Genomic DNA, 19,605 nt, shown 5'->3' with positions numbered 1-19,605 from the left:
TCATCATAAACTGTTTAACGACGAAATTTAGCATACAAGCTTGTATAAATATATATATACTCGAGCACTAGACATGGATACACTATTAGTATATAAAAGATAAAATATAAATGCTTACGTATCAATATTGTGATTCAATATTTCAGAAAAGTACGTAGACGTAACGGAGATGATAAACACTATGTTTGATTCATAAATATACCCCAGAACATTACCCATAATTTCCTTAGCTCTATCCCGCTTGAAAACCCATTTTGAAAGTAACCCACTCATGGCCTCGTCGTAGTATTTTATGTATAATACATAATTAATAATACTAATAATAATATTAATCTTAATAATATAAATAATAATAATATAAATAATAATAATAATAATAATAATAATAATAATAATAATAATAATAATAATAATAATAATAATAATAATAATAATAATAATAATAATAATAATAATAATAAAATAAATTAAATAAATATTACGGAGTAATAATACTAGAGAAAGAGAGATAGATTCAGCTGAGCCAAAAATCGCGCAATTTATAGAACCTTTTCTGAAAAAGTACCCCATGCGATCGCATGGAATTTGTGCTTCAAGGCCATGCGATCGCATGGCACCCTGGGACAGCTCACAAATTTTTAACTTCTTGTTTGTCGACATAATTTTATATTATATATATAATATATTTAATTTATATAATTAATTATATATTATATTAAATTCACATGCATAGTTGACTTGTAATTTTTTTTCTGATAAGTCGTACGTCATCACTCGACTTATGTCCCGGTTTGGGTTTTTCAAATGTTCTTTCGTACGCTGAGAAAACTTGTATTTTACGTTTTGTGACTCGTACCTTTGTCAAAATATAGCCTTAAATTATCCCTAAACTATACCACTCAAAGTATATCATAAACTTTCGAGTATTTTGATCATTTACTTCTATAAATCATTGCCTCGCTATTTGTTGATATATATATAATAACAAATCGTTTAATGACCAAGTTAATATATATTTTCAACATTCATAAACACGTTTTAAATATATGTCGCAAGTTATTCATACAATTAATATTCCAACTTATCATATATATTCAAATAAATATTTAAACCAATAAGTTTAATGTACGGTATTAAACAATTAAAACTTTGTTACGTTTTCAAGTTATAGTATATATATGTATCTATTTACATATAATGGTTCGCGAATCGGTGAGAACAACCGAAGGGTACTTGAATAGTTCAAAAATTTTGAGATTCGGTTTTACAGACTTTGCTTATCGTGTCGGAAACGTTAAATCATTTAAAGATAAAGTTTAAATTTGGTCAAAAATTTTCGGGTTGTCACACACCACTTTCCATAATTGGATCCATTACCGGTATTGGGCTTGGTGGGCTTACATGTAAATTATCCACTTTTAATGTTGGGCCCAAATTAATTGGTGAGTCCCCCATGTTACCTGTAACTGGAGCAGTCGGCGCCGTATTTGACACATGTGTGTCAGAATTGGTGGACCCCACACTATCGAAACTAGGGTTGTCACCCTTCTCCAAACACGCATAATTATTGTAATCTTTTGGAGAGTTCAACCCTTCACATCCTGATTGTTCATCTTCCACCACTTGAGCATTTGATTTCCGATGTGACTCGCCGGAAAACTGACTGTGATTATCATGATTTCCAACATCATCTTTTGAGACATTAGGACCTTTTTCATTTAAAAAATTCTCGACGTCTTCAGATATGACAAGGGTATCATCTACGAATTCATCCTCTGAGCTTGAACTTTCAGATTGATTCCATTCCGATTTTTTATTATCGAAACTGATTTGTACCACCCTACTGCTATCTTCTTTGATTCTTACATAGAATCTGTCATTTTCATAAGAAAGATTTACCCATCCATCAAATTGGATATTGCTTGCACGAGCATGAATTAAGACACTACCATGGGTAAAGTTTTGGTTACTGGAATCAATGGAACAGTTTTCCATCCCATGTATGTTTCCCCACCATCTTGCCATGAGTTTGAATGCATCCTCGTTCCAGCAAGTCACCGGAACACCATGGACATTAATCCATATCAATCTCCCAGGTGACCTGACCGATTTGTTCAGAATTTCTACTGTATTACTCCATTTATGAATAGCATGCCCGGTATCACCCGTAATATGTTTAGCCATTTCAGACGTATCACATACCACAAGGATACTAAGCCCGCCAAGATATTTCATCGAATAGTTAATCACTCCCTCAGCTATGCATAGATCTTCGATTTGGAGGAGAAGATCCATGTTCTTCAACTCACATATGATTGATCTCCCGAAAAGTTCTTCGTTGAAAGTCGTCACATTAAGCGTACGCTCATCGCTGTATTTCATGTCGTCTGTATTCAACACACCATGTCTCGACCTTTCAGTTTCCTCAACTCTTCTATTTGAAAGTTTTGATCTCAGATCTTCTGGTTTATGCTTGTTTAGCTTGTCTCTTAGATCTTCCTTTGGTTTTGTTTCGTCACGAATCTTCCGGTTCAATATATCTCTTAAATCTGAACGATGCATGCTTGCAACGTCTGAAAATCGTCTCTCATCTCTGTAAGCATTCCCGTATCTATGTTGATTGTCATTGTTGTCCTTCAACCCCACTCTTCCCCCTTCATCATCGCTTGATCTAGCTTTGAAGATTCTGATAGGTAACCCGCTGAATTTGATCTTGTTTAGCTTTTCTAGCAATGCGTCTGCACAACTAACATTTCCAAATCGAACAAACCCGAAACGATCCCCATTTCTCAATCTTTTCGAAGCCAGATAAACATCTCTTAAGTCACCGTAAGGTTTGAACGTCCTCCACATATCTTCAATGTTCCAATTAACCGGGAAGTTGAAAAACATGAAAGATGTCAAATGGATTCCAAAAAGCCTAGTCAGTCGATCTTGAAGTCTCCCGTTGTACCCATTCCGCATCCACTTTGCTCCGCCACTTTCTCTCTCTCTCACTTTCTCTCTCCTCACTCTCTCTCACACACCCATGTTTTGCTTTACTAATATTATTATTTCAAATTCAATAATAGTTGTAACTGATTTTCAAATCAAAAATCGAATTCAAATTGATTTTTTATAATTATTTTGGTTGGATTATGAACTTTTAATCTTTCCTATTTAAACGAAGCAAACCAAATTTTTAATTGGTTTGATTTCGGTTTCGCTTTCGAAATTTGACTACAGTATCAGTTTTACTTTCAAAAATTTCAAACCCAAACAATTAAAATAGAATAAATCGAAAACCGAAAAGATTATCACCCACAAGCAAGTAGCAATAAAGGGATTTCTTGTAAGACGTAAGCATACAAGAACAATGTGGTATTATGCTAACTTGGAATCAGCGACTAAACTAGAAAGTTTTCTCAACCGATAATTAGTCATCAATTATTGGTCTCTGACTAAAAAGATTTTTGAAGTTAATTAAGTAGTTTTTCTTAGTTGATTCTTGTTTGAAAACATAGAGCAAAAGAGGTGTCATATTTGATTGATATTGATTTTTATTTGCCAACTGGAATGATAACAACATTTGACATATTTTTTGTTTGTGTCCAACCTGTTTCCATACCTAAATATCGTTGTTTCATTTTGGAATTTCAATGGTTTTTGTGTCTTTTTCTAGACTAGATAGATTATGACCTTAGTGGACTACTAGGTGTCATTTTAATTGGGATCTTTGGTCAGATGTTGGAACACAATGCGAACAAACTCCTTTTCGGCGTGGACATATAATGGCGACATTTATGGTTCCGTTATAACTTATAATTGTCTCGAACTCTCGATCAGTTTTTTTTGAAGAGTTTAGAAAACGCGGCTTCAATCCTCCTCCATCGGGGCTCTGTCACCGATGACGGTACCAGAATGGTTCGACTTTCTCTTTCAAGACTTGTGCGGACAATGACGTAGACATCAACTACACCGACAATTGGGTTTGACTATGTTTGTTAGTATTTGTCTTCATTGTTAGATTGTTCTCTTTTTGTTTATTTCCAAGTTTGTAGTTTGTAAGCCGTGTTGTTTGTTGATTCTCGGCAAAGCTCGAGTTTAACTAGCTATATTTCGGATTGTGCAAAGCTCGAGTTTAATTAGCTGTATTTCGGATTGTGCTGATAGGTTTAGTTTACTGCTGTCAAGTCGTGTCCGCGTTTGCTTTTTGTTTCTTGTTGTTCTTTTTCTTTTTTCAAGAAAAAAATTTGTTATATAGTATTCGTTTTTTCGCCAAAACAAAAGTAATCATGATTTTTTTACTTTTTTTTGGTAAATAACAAAGACCTAATAACTAGTATGAATACTTCTTCAAAGAAATGAAGCCTCAAAATACAATTGAAATACTCGAAAAACATCCGAGCAAGGAGCAAAGTAACAACCAAGCTCAAAAACCTAGAAATCTAGAAACGAGCTCACAACTACAAACGGGAAAAACATACGATCGAACAACCAACCAAGGAGCAAAGTAACAACCAAGCTAAAAAACAATTCAATGAGTGCACCAAACCTAGATACTAGACGCGAAGAAATCCATCAACCGTCAGGAAGACAAACTGAACCAAAGGCTAACCATCAAACAAAAGGCGAGATCAAATATCATTCGCAAATTCAGCGAACTGTTTCATCTTATCTCTGCTCCTTGAGCTATTCTTTGGTTTCTTGGCTTCTTTGACTTGGACGAATCCATAGGTCTTTTGCCAATACTTCTATCCAACTTCTTTGCAATGTTATCAAAATTCGCCAATTCATTTACAACATTACAAGAATCTAAAGCACTAAAAACGCCGGATTCAACACTTACAAAACCGAGGTCCGAGGATGATCCCTTGCAAGAATCCCTAATTAAATCACTTGTTTCAACATTCACTTCAACCAAGTCTTGGTCCTAAACAAACCCAACACTAGCTACGGAACCAACTAGCACATCTTTATAAAGATTACGTGAAACCGGAGAAACATAACCTTCCAAACAAGGCTGTCTCCGCATTTATAAGTGATTTTGATGCGTCTAACTTAAGTGCCAGACATCTAAAAGATTTGATCAGCCTATAAATAAAAACTCTAGTGCTGCACTACTTCGTCCTAGAACCTTAATTAAGCTCGACTAAATTAACCACCCCTCGAAAAGATTTGATTTTCCAATAAATAAAAATTCTAGTGCTACTTCGTCCTAGAACATCACATAAAGTTGTTACTGTTTTTTTTTTTTTTTTTTTTTTTTTTCTTTTTTCTGCTTTCAGTTTCTGGGAAAAGATTCATCTAGTACTGATCCATAAAACCAAGTTTATATAAAAGTTAAATCTTTGGTCAAAATTCATGTAGTTATAGGTAGGTAGGTAAGTTGAGAGATATATAATCAACAAAATCAGCAATGACAAGGATTATATAGAAGTTATTACTATCTACAACAGATGAAAGCGGTTAAATAACTACCAAAATTCACCATCCTCAGCTTCTTTCTGATCATCATAGTCGCCACGTCTATGATCTCTCTTGTATCTTTTGTGTCTGTTATCATATTCCACCGACATAGATGACTGTTGCTCCAACTACATCAAAAAAAAAAAAAAAAAATAGCATCATTACTTTTTAACAAACTGATACAGCACAAAATACATATATTACTGGTATACAACAAGGGTTAAAAAACAACACATGATTAGAAGTTAAAATTCGACCCATTTGGATCAATTAGAAGTCAAGAATTCGACCCATTTGGATCATAGAATTAGAAATAGCATAATGGCTCATATTGCTACCTCTAATTACCATTACCATTACCATTACCATATTACCATAAAAGATGAAAAGAAAATAACCTGTTTTGTCTTTTTGTGTTCAGCGCTATGTCTATGAGAATCTCGGGCCTCATCCAAACTCGTATCATCCAAATGACGCTTTCGATGCTTCTTTTCCTTATCTTTCTTACTTTTATCTTTACCCCTTCTTGATTTTTCACTTCTCCTATTTCTATCTCTATCTTTTGCCTGAACAAATATCTTATGTGATTCACAATTTATATTTACATGATATTAATAGAGTTAACTTATATCCAATATAGATATAGACTAACTATTTTGGTGTGCTAAAACGTGGAAAAGGTGGCGAGATAATCTATCAAATTGTACTTTTCTTACCCTATCCTCCCTGTGCTTCCGCTCTTCTCTTGCTTTCTTTAATTCAGTTATGTATGTGTCAAAAATCTCCTTAAAGAAGCTTTCTTCAATAGTAAACCTTCATAATAATAACAACCAATAAAGATAAAAACAGATTATAACAAAATATCCAGAAATGTAATCTTGATGTGTAGAATCAAAAGTATCGGAACATCAAAAAAGGTACCAGCTTTGTACTCTTTCTTCAAAAATGGGCTTAAAATCCTCCCACCGTGAAGATGAAGTAATATCCTGCAACAACAGGATGCTTACTTGAATTAAAAAAAAAAAAAAAAAAAAAAAAAAAAAGTGTATTCCAGCATCAAAGGACCATAAACAAGGTTTTTATAACCCTTGTAACACAATTGGATCAAATCATTATTTTGAGAAAATGTCAAAGTCAAAGAAAAATATAGGGAAAAGTAAAGGTATAAAGACAAGAGCCATATGCCCATATGTCCATTCTGGGGGGGAAAAAAACAATAAATAAAAAAAAAATAAAAAAATAAAAATAAAAAACCTTATGTTTTTATATTAGATTATTATGTAAACTTAATATTGATGAGTCAAACCTTAGAAGTAGTCAAAGCCGTGTAGAAGTCGTCTCCAATATGTTTACGCCTTTTGGCTTCCTTCTCATCCCTCTCTCGAACTTTCTCTAGTAACTCGTCAAATACAATCTGTAACAAAATAGTACGTGTTTCAGATTTCACATATCGAGAGTCAGACAACACTTGAAACAAATTGTGCCATTGTTTATAAACAGAAATGAAATGATGTTTAAATTTAATTTAATTATATTGGGAAAATTTTAAATAGCATACCTTTAAGTTAATATCTGAAACCGCAGGTGAACTAATATCTTCAGCAATTGCATTCTTAAAGTCTTCAACAGTCCATGTAGATAATATCGAAACCTTTTTCATCTTCACCGCTTCTTTTATTTGATCCCGGTCCTCAACAAACTATCATGTACAACAAAACCCATAATAACAAGTATCAGCGAATTGTTCAAAAGTTTTACGTGCACAAAACAAGCTAATGATACATTTTCTACGTTGAACTGACCTGTTTCTCTAGCTCCTCGATTACATCTTCGAACAGTTCTTTTGGGATGGCACCAGACGTGTTCGATGATACGGCTAAATACGCAGGTAAATCTTTCACCTGAAGACCAAAAGAAAAAAAACAATCGTGTTAAGTGGTTCTATTTCGAAATCCGGGTAAATAAATATATAAATATAAATAAATAAATATATAAATAAATAAATAAAAACACCCACCTTAGTGCCATAATCACGCCACTGGCTTTTGGAAGTAAGCATACCAGAAGCAACGTGTTCGTCCATCAACTTGCGAAACTCGTCACGGTTTTTGCGTTCGGTTTTTCTTATCTCTTCCTGTATAGATTAAGTACATAAAAAACGGAATAATTGAGGACCATCACTGTTGTAAAAGTCGGCCGACGTGTCAATTTGGGGACTAGACTGTCTCGACTCAGCCAAAAATGCCTTAAATAACGGACAACGCTAAAAACTCGGTCAAAGTCAGGCTGAGTCGGTGTAAGTCAGTCTAAGTCAGTCAAAGTCGGTCAAAGTCAAAGTTAAGTAAAAAGCAATATAATTTTTAAAATCAGATTTTGCGACCTATATCTATAAGTATTTATGTTTTATGTTTGATATATTTTTATGTGTAATATAAATGTTTAATTTAATTAACCCTTGTATACTACAAGTCATGATAGAATGTGTAGTTTTAGTTTCATGATAGAATGTGTAGTTTTAGTTGTTTTAGAATGTAGTTTTGCATTTGCATTCACACTATACCCGGTCCCTCAACTTCCACTTACTTTACACAACGACCCTTCGATTTTACACTTTTTCGTGGGTAAAAAGCGTAATTATATAATTTTATTAAAATAAAAGAAACTAACTCCACCCGAATTTTTAACGGGCCCTATCTCCTCGCTCGGTGCGAGTTAAATTTTTCCGAGACCACCGTTCAACTCGAAAAGGTCTCACGAACCCAACGGGACTAACTATACGCGAAACGGAGACTTTTAAAAAAACGCTTAACACAACGACAGCCTGTATCTTTCTGTTCGTCGCAAGCTAAATTTTTCCGACACCACCGTTACACTCGAAAAAAATTTATGAACAAAACGAAACTAACTACGTTCGAAACGGACACTTTTTAAAAAACGTTTAAGATAACGAGATCTAAAACGGCGCTTAAGACATGGGCCGTTTTCCCCTCTGTAAATACACAACGCTACGTTAAATATGAATACACAAGCCGAAAGCCCCCGCTGCATCGCGCGGGCCGGTCCCGGACTAGTTATTACTAAAAGTCAACGTTGGTCAACGCCCAACTCATTCCCAACTCGTCCCTGACTCGACCGACTCGTTCCTCCAAGGTCCGGAACGACTCGTCCCCGACTCTTGAATTTTACAACCTTGAGGACCATTAACTTAATTTGTATATTTGACATACCATCCGTAGTTTCCTTTGTTCTTCTTCCTCTTTCTCTAAATCACGTATATATTCCTATGACATAAAGCTTCTTTATTAATCAACATTAATTACATAATTTCCATTCGGAAAACTAAAAGATTAATTTAATCACAAGTACTTGGAAAATTTCTAAGCGGTCGATTTTTTCAAGGCGCGTGCAACTTTCATCGGCTTCTAAACGATCTTGCACTTTCCGCCACTGACTGCTTGCCTGAATATAATTGTGACATAATTGGTAAAACGATTAAAACATTAATACAAAACTATTTTCTTAAAATACGATGGAGCGGGTACCGTAAGGAAGTCACAAGATCTCAAAAATTCAATGTAATCTTTTTTGTTTTTCTTGTACTCCTCTAAAGCCTTCGAACGTTCCTGACGATAAATCCGCCAAATTAACGGCAAGGACACAGTAACGTTGAATAAAAAACCTTAAAAGACCAGTAAAATTACAATATTAAATTGACTGACCTTTTTCTCAAGTTCTGAAACATGATCGTTGAATATGTCCTCGCGGTCTTTCGATCGCTCAATAGCTTTAAAGCGGTCATCATCTTCAATTAGTGCAATTGCTTTGCTACACAAGTCCAATTGAAAGTGACGAAGAACACCATTTAAATATACTTTTTATTATTTATTAAGTACATGGAGATAACTAAATTAATTAAAAAAGTTTTCAGATTTATAAACAAACCTCCACTTAGTTGAGGATGTGATCTCTTTTGAATCCTCGAGCATTTTCTTAAACTCTTCACGTGCCCTTTTCTGTTTATTTCGTCTTTCTTCAGCTTCCTGTTTTTTCTTTTGACCTACAAACTAAAACATCGAATCGAATTGCAGAGGTATTAGACATTTTGTACCAAGTACAAGTGTACAACTAGCAAACATTCAGGTAACGGTTACCTCGATAAAGGCTTGTTTCCGTTCCCCTAGTGGTCTGAGATTACCATATCTCGGGTCATTAACGATTATTCTCATAGTCTAGTAAAAAAAAAAAAACGACAGATGTCAATATCTGAATGGTTAATCTGCGGATTCGAAAACAGTCTGCAAATACCTGATCCCATGTCCAGTCAGAGGCGACATTTGCACTTTCCAGAAGAGCCATGAATTCAGTTTTAGCATCCTAAAATATCAAATTAAACATATAAATAACACGTATGAGTTATATGTAAAAGAATATGGCTATAAGAATAAGCAAGTGCCTGTTTGTTTTCAGTTTCCTGATCAACTGCTGTTTCTTCTATAGCAATGACTTCAGCACCATCGTCTGTTACAATGCCAGTATTGGATTTCTACAAATCACAGATTGGATTAAAGATTGCAATTTCAAAGAAAAATCTCAACATGGAACAATTCAAGATGCTTGGTTTCGATATTGGGTCAAATACATAAAGTGGCTGCACACTAAATGGGTCAAATTAGTCGAATGGGTTAAACTAGTTGACACGCATTCATGTGATTACGATGTCCTAATCAGTGTTATTTGAAGAAAATGATATAATTACTTCTAAAAAGTCAACGGGGGTTATCCTAATCCTACTTGAACTGTTTTCATGCCCACAAAATTCACCCATTGTGACCCATTTACCCAACCCACCTGTTTTGCCACCTCTATACCAGACCAAATACTCTTAATTTAAATCCTTTAGAAAGTAACCAAGAAATCGACTTACCTCGATGGTACCAGCAGCAAATATAGCATCTTTTGCTGACACATCCTCAGTGTTACTCCTACATTTTACAAAATTTAGTTACTGTTTAACGTGCAGGGTAAAATACAGTCACAAAAAAGTGAACCATGAAAGAATGTTATACAGTGGTAGTTCAGCAGAATTGGGCAGTGTTGCAGGTATTGCTATTTCTTCAGCAGCAGTTATTGTTTCTTCAGCTGCAATAGAATGGGCCACTGAAACTGGGCTAGACACAGGCTCATGGGCCCGCGAAGATGAATTATCTACACCAGGAGTTACTGATAGAACCGAGGCCTCGTTAACAGAATCTTTAGTTGACTTCTGTTCTTCAGTTTTCATTTGTTCACGAGCCAGCTATACACGTTCATACATCGAATCAGTGAATAGTCAAAATAAATTTGGATGTAGTGAATTGTTGAATATAAAAAAGACCTTGAGTTCATCAGGTATCCTCCATTTTGATTGTTTAGTAACCCTGTTATAGTAGTACCTACCAAAATAAAATTCGGTAAGCGCGGGATTTATAAAGGTTAAATAAAAAAAAACCAAAAAAACCTCCAAAATTACACACTTTCTTCCATTAGGAGCAGGGTATTCCTTCCAGTTTGTAGATGCGTCAGCCCTCTGTTCGTATTGGACATTATATAGAAAGTTAAACATGTAATAATTTCATACGAGATCCAACAAAACTGACCATCAATAATCAAAAAGTACAATAGATATAAAGTACTTATATAAAACTTCATTTAACCAAACCTCAATCGGGCTCATTAATTCAAGAGGCTTCTCCCAGCTAGACAGCTTCGTCTTTTTGTTGTGATAATATCTGAAACAACAAAAGTTATTTAGACATAGTAAAACCGTAACTTTATATTCAAATCAAGAAGGCTATAAGATAAGTATTTGTCATGTACAAAAACACTAAACATTAATAGCTCATATAAAAAAAATGTGCCTTTTTCCTTTGTGAGAAGTGTGTTCAATCCAATCAGATGGAGGCTTTTCGACAGCTTTGGTAACATCATCTGTTACCTAATATATAAACATCGCATGAGTGACGTCAAACATACCATATGCATTATGCATAAGATAGTAACTTATTAAAGAACTGCATGATACCTGTTCATTAGGCTGCACCACATGTGTAACCATGGGTCCACCTAAAGTAAAACTAGGCAAATTAATCAATGATGTTGTTTGGTACTGGCTACTCGCTTCGGCATTTAAATGTACTTGTGCGGTTGCAGGTGTGGATACCTGCAAAAGAAAATAAATAAACAAGGAATAAAATAAATAAACAAATTCAACCGCACAATTGAATTAGAAAAAGTACAGTTTACATGTGGTAATCTTACACTGTATGTGATAGGAAGGGCGACCCGTGGGCCAGTCTGACCAGTCACGTAACCGTTAGCTGTTGGAACCGCGTGTTGGGCCTGTGGTGATACAGACACTATTGGCCTGCTTGATTGACCGTCAAGCACTGAAAAAGCTTGTTGGCCAGGTGTCGGTGGAGGAGGTGTTGGTACTACAGGTATATGATGAAGATGTTGCGTTGGCTGAGACACCATATTTGGCCTTCCGACAGGTATAAACTGTGGAGATACGATAGGCATATATGGTGGCGGTGGTCGGGGTGGACCCGCTGCGCGGAACTACATTAATTTAGATTATTTGATCAACTGCTTCTGACTCAATATAATTATAATGAAATGATTAATTAAATTAAATATGAGAAGAAAAAAACTTACTTGCATTGGCACTGACGGATACGCGTTTAGAGGTGGTCCCATGGGAGTAACAGGAGGACGAGGCGGCTGTTGTATTGAGATACAACGAGTGAAAAATTAATAAACGATAAGCAAGATATAACATGAGAAAAATATATAAACTGTATTAACTATAAACTACCTGTATGCCAGGATACTGAGAATTATTGGCCATCCAAGCAAATAGAGGATCTCTGATATGTGATGTAACAGAATGTCACTGGTAGTAACAAAATTATAGCAATATATAATTATATATTATAGAACAATAAATAGAAATATAAAACATTAGATGTTATATTGAAAAAAAAAATAAAAAAATACTAAGATAGTTATATAGGCAAGCATGTGGCAGATTAAAAATACATACGGAGTATTATCTATTGTAATGCCGGTGTTGTTTCTGTATAAGAGCACTTTCTTAAATAGACACTTTCTTATATACATAAACACATTGATCTCGAATAAATCTGTATTTTAGGAAAAAGCCACTTTTTTAGAAGGACGTTGATCTCGGATAAAGCTGTATTTAACAAAAAATGACAAATTTAGTGCGACCTAGTATGGAAAGAGGCGCCAAAATCGTTTCATATCAGAATAATGAGCATATGGTGTTTCTTTTAACAGCTATTTCGACATCGAATGCTCTCATTGGTCACCCACACACGCGTTAGGAAGAAACTCTTCACACGCCATCGCCGCATTGGGTACCCGGTGTGCTTTGGATTAAACCGAGTGGCTTAGGGCATACACCTTTATTCACCACAACGGAATCTTTGAGAAAACCTCCCCCTGGATTCGAACCTGCGCCAACTAGGACTCGGATCCAACCTAGAGCTTATACCACTCAGGCAATGCCTCGGTAGCATATGGTGTTAGCTATCAGACCATAACTAACCGAGCGTCAGAAATGGAGCGTCAGCCTTGGTGGCATTTTGACTTTTTGACGAAAACTGTTATTTATTTATTTTTTTCCCACCCAATTTCCAATCATCACCCTACAAATATTTGACAGAAAAACTTGACCTATTGGGTTAACGAAGGTCAAATACAGTCACAATCAAAAACCCACTTTTTCACCAATACACAATCTGCTCACAGGCAGGGTTAGAAATGGTCTTAACCGATTCCTATCCAAACCACCTACGATAACCACAAGTCCGCAACATTCTAAGACAACATAGCCAAAAAACTAATGTTTATCTATATCATTCATTTTAGGTATTGTTGTTAAGAATAATTAGCAGTTAGAAATAATGCTTCAACGCCAAGTATTAAAACATCTTCAATTTGTGTATACAGCAATTAAAGTTTAAGGAACCATACAATCTTCAAAACCCTAACAAAATTCCTTTTCATCATTATCAGAAAAAATTTCATTTTCCAACAAATCAAATTTGTAAAATTTGTAATTATATATAGATAGATACAAATATACACAAGGTGTAATTACAGCTGAAAATACATCACATACACTTCCCTACCAATTTCAATGCAGAAGATTTTAAATTACAAAAAAAATGAAATATTTCCCCCAATAATTCCTGATCAACAACGATTGTATAAATTTTAAACAGATAGAGTATAATTCAGGAAAATAAAATTAATATGAAATTAGTTGCAAACAACATTAATCAATACATGGATGATTGAAATATTAATGATCTTGATTTTAGAGAAGATATATAAACGTTAAATCAATGAATGTGTTTGATTGAACCTGATAACTAGGGTTTTAGATATAAAGAAACCGATCGAACCAGTAATTACGTATAAGTTGGAGCATGCGAAAGAAACGGGAATGCAACAGCAGCAGCAGCAGCAGCAGCAGCAGCAGCAGCAAACAGTAGCAGGTACCAGGAAGAGGTTTTGTTTGTGTTTGGAAAGAAGCGAAGAAAAGGGGTAAATTGGGGTCTGGACTCTGGTCTCTCTTTGTTTTGCCCTTATGTAATTTTATTTTTATATTTTTATTTAATTTATATTTATGTTTTCATTTAAACTCAATTTTATCAATTAATTAATTTATCCATTAATTTAATAATTATTAACCATTAATTGATAATTTGTTATGATAATAATAATAGAAATATGGATAGTCAATCAGACCACTAAAGGTGAACGGTGGATTTGATAATATCAATCAGCACAAGTGAGACTAAAATACTGTGAAGACTTTTTAATTTTCTACTGCACATAACACCTTCTTATTTTTGTATAAATAGAGATTAAAGAAAGCTCATTCATTGTACCATTTCCCACACTTACAAAGTGTTTCTTTGTTTCTCTCCATTATCATCTTTGTTCTTACACTTCATTATTAGTATTCTTAATCAAGAATCAAACCACTAAAGGTAGTTATAAGCCTACTGAATTATAACAAATCAAACCACTAAAGGTAGTTATAAGCCTACTGAATTATAACACGTTATCAGCACGAAGTGCTCCGTATAATCAAGGTTTATCTAAGCAAGTACAAGTCAATAATCAAGGCAATTGTTCAAGTCCGTCAGTACGCTGCTTCGGACCGGTGTACCCTGGGAACAGACGCAGAATCTGTTTAAGGGAATTGTGTCAAACACAAGCCCAGTTCAACCTTCAATTCGGTTAGATCGTTCTATCTTTTCGATTTATGATTACATGATCATTATATGAATATTATGTTTGTGTAATCAATATGTTTTTAGTTTCGTATATGCAACTATTACTAACAAACTTAAATAGAATCGAGTTCTACGAAACTGAGATTTTGTATATGTTCTAATAAATATGAGCCTATGTGTTTCGCTGTTGTATAGTGCAATCTAAATGAAAATTGCCTTTAGAGGATTACTAATGAATATATTATATAATATCTTGTTATAAACATGAGTTTATTTATCATGGTACTCGTATGTTAGCCAATTATTTTTGAAAGAAAAATAAATTGTGAACTGAATGGTATAACCTATTTTTATACGTTTATATGTTGTGATTAAATAAATAATTTGTAGATTTATCTTATCATGTAAACTTACTGAACTCTGTCACGACATATTTGTGAACAAATTTAACATCAGTATGCCTCTAATTTGCTCCCGTTATATGATCAAAATTAATTTATCATGTGCTCATGTGTTAGTTGTTAATCTTTGCAATATAAACAACAACTGTTTTCGATCAATTTTTATTTGTTTTAGATCCACTATTTGATTTATAAATTAGTGTTATATTATTGCTTATAACCGTTGTTGAAGAATTTAATGTGATAGAACATATTGCTCAATTGCATGAATAAATAACTTATATGATGTTATTTAAATGACTTGTTTCTATTTGCTAGTGGAGAAACATATTTTATGATAAATAAATGTGATGATCTTTGAGACTATAATATTTAATTATGTATATGTTCCATAGAGGATTTGGTGAACTAGCTGTCAAATATCCTTATTTAGAGGATTTGGAGAACTGTCAAATCAAATCAATGTATGGTAATATATCCATTATAACTGATCAAATGGGTGGATAACAATAGTGGATCCTTTAATATATTATATCTTAAGTTTGCTAATGGCCATGTAATTTTGTGCAAGAAAGGAAATTATATTTGAATATGTAACGACCCGTCAAAATCGCTATTGACGCGGCACGTTAATCATTGATTCCACAGTGAGGTTTTGACCTCTATATGATACGTTTTGATAAAATATTGCATTCATTAAAATAAGTGACTTTCTAAACATAGAAAGTTATAAACATGTGGGCGAGTGCTTAGGTATAAGCAAAACCCCAAAATACATAAGTCTTTAATTTACAGGTTGACATCACAGTTCAATTATTTATTACACAATGCAGTTTTATTTAGAATGCAATAAACTTTATACAAAGCATGAGAGACTCCATGCAGGCAACAAGCACATCACAGCGGAAGCAGTCTAAGGACCTGAGAATAAAACATGCTAAAAAGGTCAACACGAATGTTGGTGAGTTATAGGTTTAATTGCTCAAGTCATAAATATATATAAAGATAGACCACAAGATTTCATCAAAAGTTTATCAATAGATTCTACGTAACAGAGCACCCTGGTAACTAAACTTAACGCTATCGTGATAATTACCCCATTCGTTTTAATATACGCAAACCAACGTGTCTTAAACTCAAATAACATACGTCCGTTAAAAGGCTAGCGCTCTAGCTCGGACGGGGATGTCAAGCCCTATGGATCCATATACAATTATTCGCGCCCACCAGTCCATATCCTATGTACTGGCAGCTACTAGTTACCAAAGCTAAGGGATTTTCGGTTTAACTCAGTGTAGAATTTAGTATGTACTTGTGTCTTATTGAGTTTAAAAATAAATTGCATGTATTCTCAGCCCAAAAATATTTAAAGTATTTAAAAAGGGAGACTATAACTCACGGTTCAATATTGAGACTCAATATTGTAGGCAAATTGCGTAGACGTAATGATGGTAGACTACTGTATGGTTGACCTTGGATTCAAGAACAATACCCCGAACAATACCCAATATTTCCTTAGCTTAAAACGGTTTGAAACCCGAATTAAAAATACCCTCGTATATACCTTATTATTATTAAACTTAAATTTAAAATTATAATTATAATATAAATATTAAGAGAAATAAGGTGAATTAACTCGTCGAGCAAACTGGTGTACTTATAATACTTTTCCATTTACTGTAGCTCATGCGATCGCATGAGTTTTCAGTGTTTTTGCCATGCGATCGCATGGCCGGCTTATCCGTTTTTGTTTGCTAGTTCGTCGACATCAAATAGTGTACTGTAGCAAATAGTGTTTACTGTAGCAAATAGTGTTTACTGTAGCAAATAGTATTTTTACTGTAGCAAATAGTGTTTTACTGTAGGAAAGTCGTTTTTACTTGTACATATATATATACATACATATAATTGTTCATGAATCGTCGAGAGTAGTCAAAGGTAATTGAATATATGAAACAGTTCTAAAATTTTGAGACTCAATCTAACAGACTTTGTTTAATGTGTTAAAATAATAAATCGTATAGAGAATTAGTTTAAATAAGGCAAAAATTTTCGGGTCATCATAGTACCTCCCCGTTAAAGAAAATTTCGTCCCGAAATTTTGAGTAGTACCTGTTTTATGAGCGATATCAGTGAACAAATGTGGATACTTTTGCTTCATTTGATCCTCACGTTCCCAAGTAAACTCAGGTCCTCGTCTAGCGTTCCAACGAACCCTAACTATCGGTATTTTGCTTTGTTTTAATTGTTTGACCTCATGGTCCATGATTTCAACAGGTTCTTCGATAAAATGGAATTTATCATTGATTCGCATTTCGTCAAGAGGAATTACGACATCCTCTTCAGCTAAATATTTCTTTAAATTTGACACGTGAAATGTGTCATGAACACTACTAAGTTCTTGCGGTAGCTTTAATCGATAAGCAACTGCTCCAATTCTTTCGGTGATTTCAAAGGGTCCTACGTACCTAGGACTCAACTTTCCTCGTTTACCGAATCTCACAACACCTTTCCAGGGTGACACTTTCAACATGACTTTGTCGCCCACTTGAAATTCTAGCGGTTTTCTTCTTACATCAGCATAACTCTTTTGGCAACTCATGGCCGTTTTCAATCGTTGTTGTATTTGAATGATTTTTTCGGTGGTTTCATGAATAATTTCTGGTCCAGTAAGTTGTCTTTCTCCTACTTCACTCCAATAGATAGGAGGTCTGCACTTTCTACCGTAAAATGCTTCAAATGGCGCTGCGTTGATGCTCGTATGATAGCTGTTATTGTATGAAAATTCTGCCAACGGTAAGTGTCGATCCCAACCGGTTCCAAAGTCAATCACACATGCCCGTAACATGTCTTCTAATGTTTGTATAGTTCTTTCACTTTGACCATCTGTCTGTGGGTGATAAGCGATGCTCATATCTAATCGAGTTCCCAATGCTTTTTGTAATGACTGCCAGAAACGTGATGTGAATCGGGTGTCGCGATCAGATATGATGGAGATAGGTACACCATGCCTGGAAACTACTTCCTTCAAATATAGGCGTGCTAATCTCTCCATACTGTCTGTCTCCTTTATTGGTAGGAAGTGAGCTGATTTAGTTAGACGATCAACTATCACCCAAATAGTATCATGACTACTTGTAGTCCTTGGCAATTTCGTAATGAAATCCATGGTTATTCTTTCCCATTTACACTGCCGAATTTCTGGTTGTTGCAGTAATCCTGACGAATTTTGGTGCTCAGCTTTGACCTTTGCACACGTCAAACATTTGCTAACATAAGTAGCAATTTCTGTCTTCATATTAGGCCACCAATAGAACTTCTTGAGATTGTGGTACATTTTCCCGTTTCCTGGATGAATTGAGTACCTCGTTTTGTGTGCTTCATCCAGTACTAGTTGCCTTAGGTTACCATGTTTTGGTACCCATATCCTACCAGCAAAATACAGGGTTCCATCGGCTTTTACTTCAAGTTGTTTTTCTAACCCTTTGCTCATTTCGCCTTTTTCATTTTATTCTTTTAAGGCCTCTAACCGTGCTGCTTGAATTTTATTTGTGAGATCAGTACGAATTGTAATATTCAAAGCTCGGACCCTAAGAGGTTTTACTCTTTCTTTCCGACATAGGGCATCAGCTACAACATTAGCCTTTCCGGGGTGGTAACGGATTTCACAATCGTAATCGCTTAACAACTCTACCCAGCTACGTTGCCTCATATTGAGTTGTTTTTGATCAAAAATATGCTGAAGACTCTTATGGTCAGTGTACACTGTACACTTGGTGCCATATAGATAGTGTCTCCATATTTTAAGTGCAAAAACTACTGCTCCAAGTTTTAAATCATGCGTCGTATAGTTCTTTTCATGAATTTTTAGTTGCCGTGAGGCATATGCGATAAATTTTGTGCGTTGCATTAATACACATCCTAAACCTTGGCGCGAAGCGTCGCAATAGATCACGAAATCATCATTTCCTTCCGGTAATGACAAAATGAGTGCAGACGTTAACTTCTTCTTTAATAACTGGAATGAGGATTCTTATTCCGTGGACCAATCGTACTTCTTTCCCTTTTGAGTCAATGCAGTTAAGGGTTTGGCGATTTTAGAGAAATCTTGAATGAATCTCCGGTAGTAACCAGCAAGACCTAAGAATTGGCGGACTTGTGTTGGAGTCTTCGGTGTTTCCCATTTACTAATGGCTTCGATCTTGGCAGGGTCAACTTTAATTCCATGTTTACTGACAACATGGCCCAAAAACTGTACTTCTTGTAACCAGAAATCACACTTTGAAAATTTTGCGTACAATTCTTCTTTCTTGAGTATCTCTAGTACCAGTCTTAAGTGTTGCTCATGTTCTTCCTTGTTCTTCGAGTAAATCAATATGTCGTCGATAAAAACAATGACAAATTTGTCTAAATACGGTCTACATATGCGATTCATTAGATCCATG

At 34.7% G+C, this 19,605-nt stretch overlaps 1 protein-coding gene across 3 annotated transcripts; it reads right to left on the bottom strand.

The window, feature by feature from the left end:
• Positions 1-5,360: 5,360 nt before the first annotated feature.
• On the bottom strand, positions 5,361-13,986 carry LOC139856876 (pre-mRNA-processing protein 40A-like). 3 transcript variants are annotated; one of them, XM_071845586.1, is made up of 27 exons: positions 13,920-13,986; positions 12,302-12,353; positions 12,142-12,207; positions 11,746-12,045; positions 11,510-11,647; positions 11,346-11,422; positions 11,147-11,216; positions 10,962-11,014; positions 10,823-10,880; positions 10,515-10,744; positions 10,373-10,430; positions 9,902-9,991; positions 9,754-9,822; positions 9,600-9,677; positions 9,391-9,512; positions 9,168-9,273; positions 8,991-9,071; positions 8,815-8,907; positions 8,676-8,729; positions 7,466-7,582; positions 7,251-7,349; positions 7,007-7,147; positions 6,755-6,862; positions 6,370-6,434; positions 6,165-6,261; positions 5,847-6,014; positions 5,361-5,576 (listed from the first exon to the last, which is right to left on the bottom strand). In XM_071845586.1, the coding sequence occupies exons 2-27, from the start codon at positions 12,332-12,334 to the stop codon at positions 5,457-5,459; spliced, it is 2,691 nt and encodes an 896-aa protein (XP_071701687.1). In that variant the 5' UTR covers positions 12,335-12,353; positions 13,920-13,986; the 3' UTR covers positions 5,361-5,456. The 3 variants fall into 3 exon arrangements, with proteins under 3 accessions (XP_071701687.1, XP_071701689.1, XP_071701686.1); XM_071845588.1 differs by having other exon boundaries at positions 13,930-13,986; XM_071845585.1 differs by lacking the exon at positions 13,920-13,986 and adding an exon at positions 12,530-12,610.
• Between the last annotated feature and the right edge of the window lie 5,619 nt (positions 13,987-19,605).

This window comes from Rutidosis leptorrhynchoides, chromosome 7, assembly GCF_046630445.1.
Source record: "Rutidosis leptorrhynchoides isolate AG116_Rl617_1_P2 chromosome 7, CSIRO_AGI_Rlap_v1, whole genome shotgun sequence".
Lineage (NCBI taxonomy): Eukaryota > Viridiplantae > Streptophyta > Magnoliopsida > Asterales > Asteraceae > Rutidosis > Rutidosis leptorrhynchoides.
Note: the sequence above shows the minus strand (reverse complement) of the source record. Positions and strands in the feature narration are given on the sequence as shown.

What these genes read in the sequence shown, in the direction of transcription:
- LOC139856876 (XM_071845585.1), bottom strand. Translation starts at nt 12,606, where the DNA reads ATGTATATAAGAAAGTGTCTATTTAAGAAAGTGCTCTTATACAGAAAC. An exon ending in GATCTTGTGACTTCCTTACG is followed by an intron (nt 8,908 to 8,990) that starts GTACCCGCTCCA and finishes AATTATATTCAG; the next exon opens with GCAAGCAGTCAGTGGCGGAA. An exon ending in AACAAAGGAAACTACGGATG is followed by an intron (nt 7,583 to 8,675) that starts GTATGTCAAATA and finishes TAATCTATACAG; the next exon opens with GAAGAGATAAGAAAAACCGA.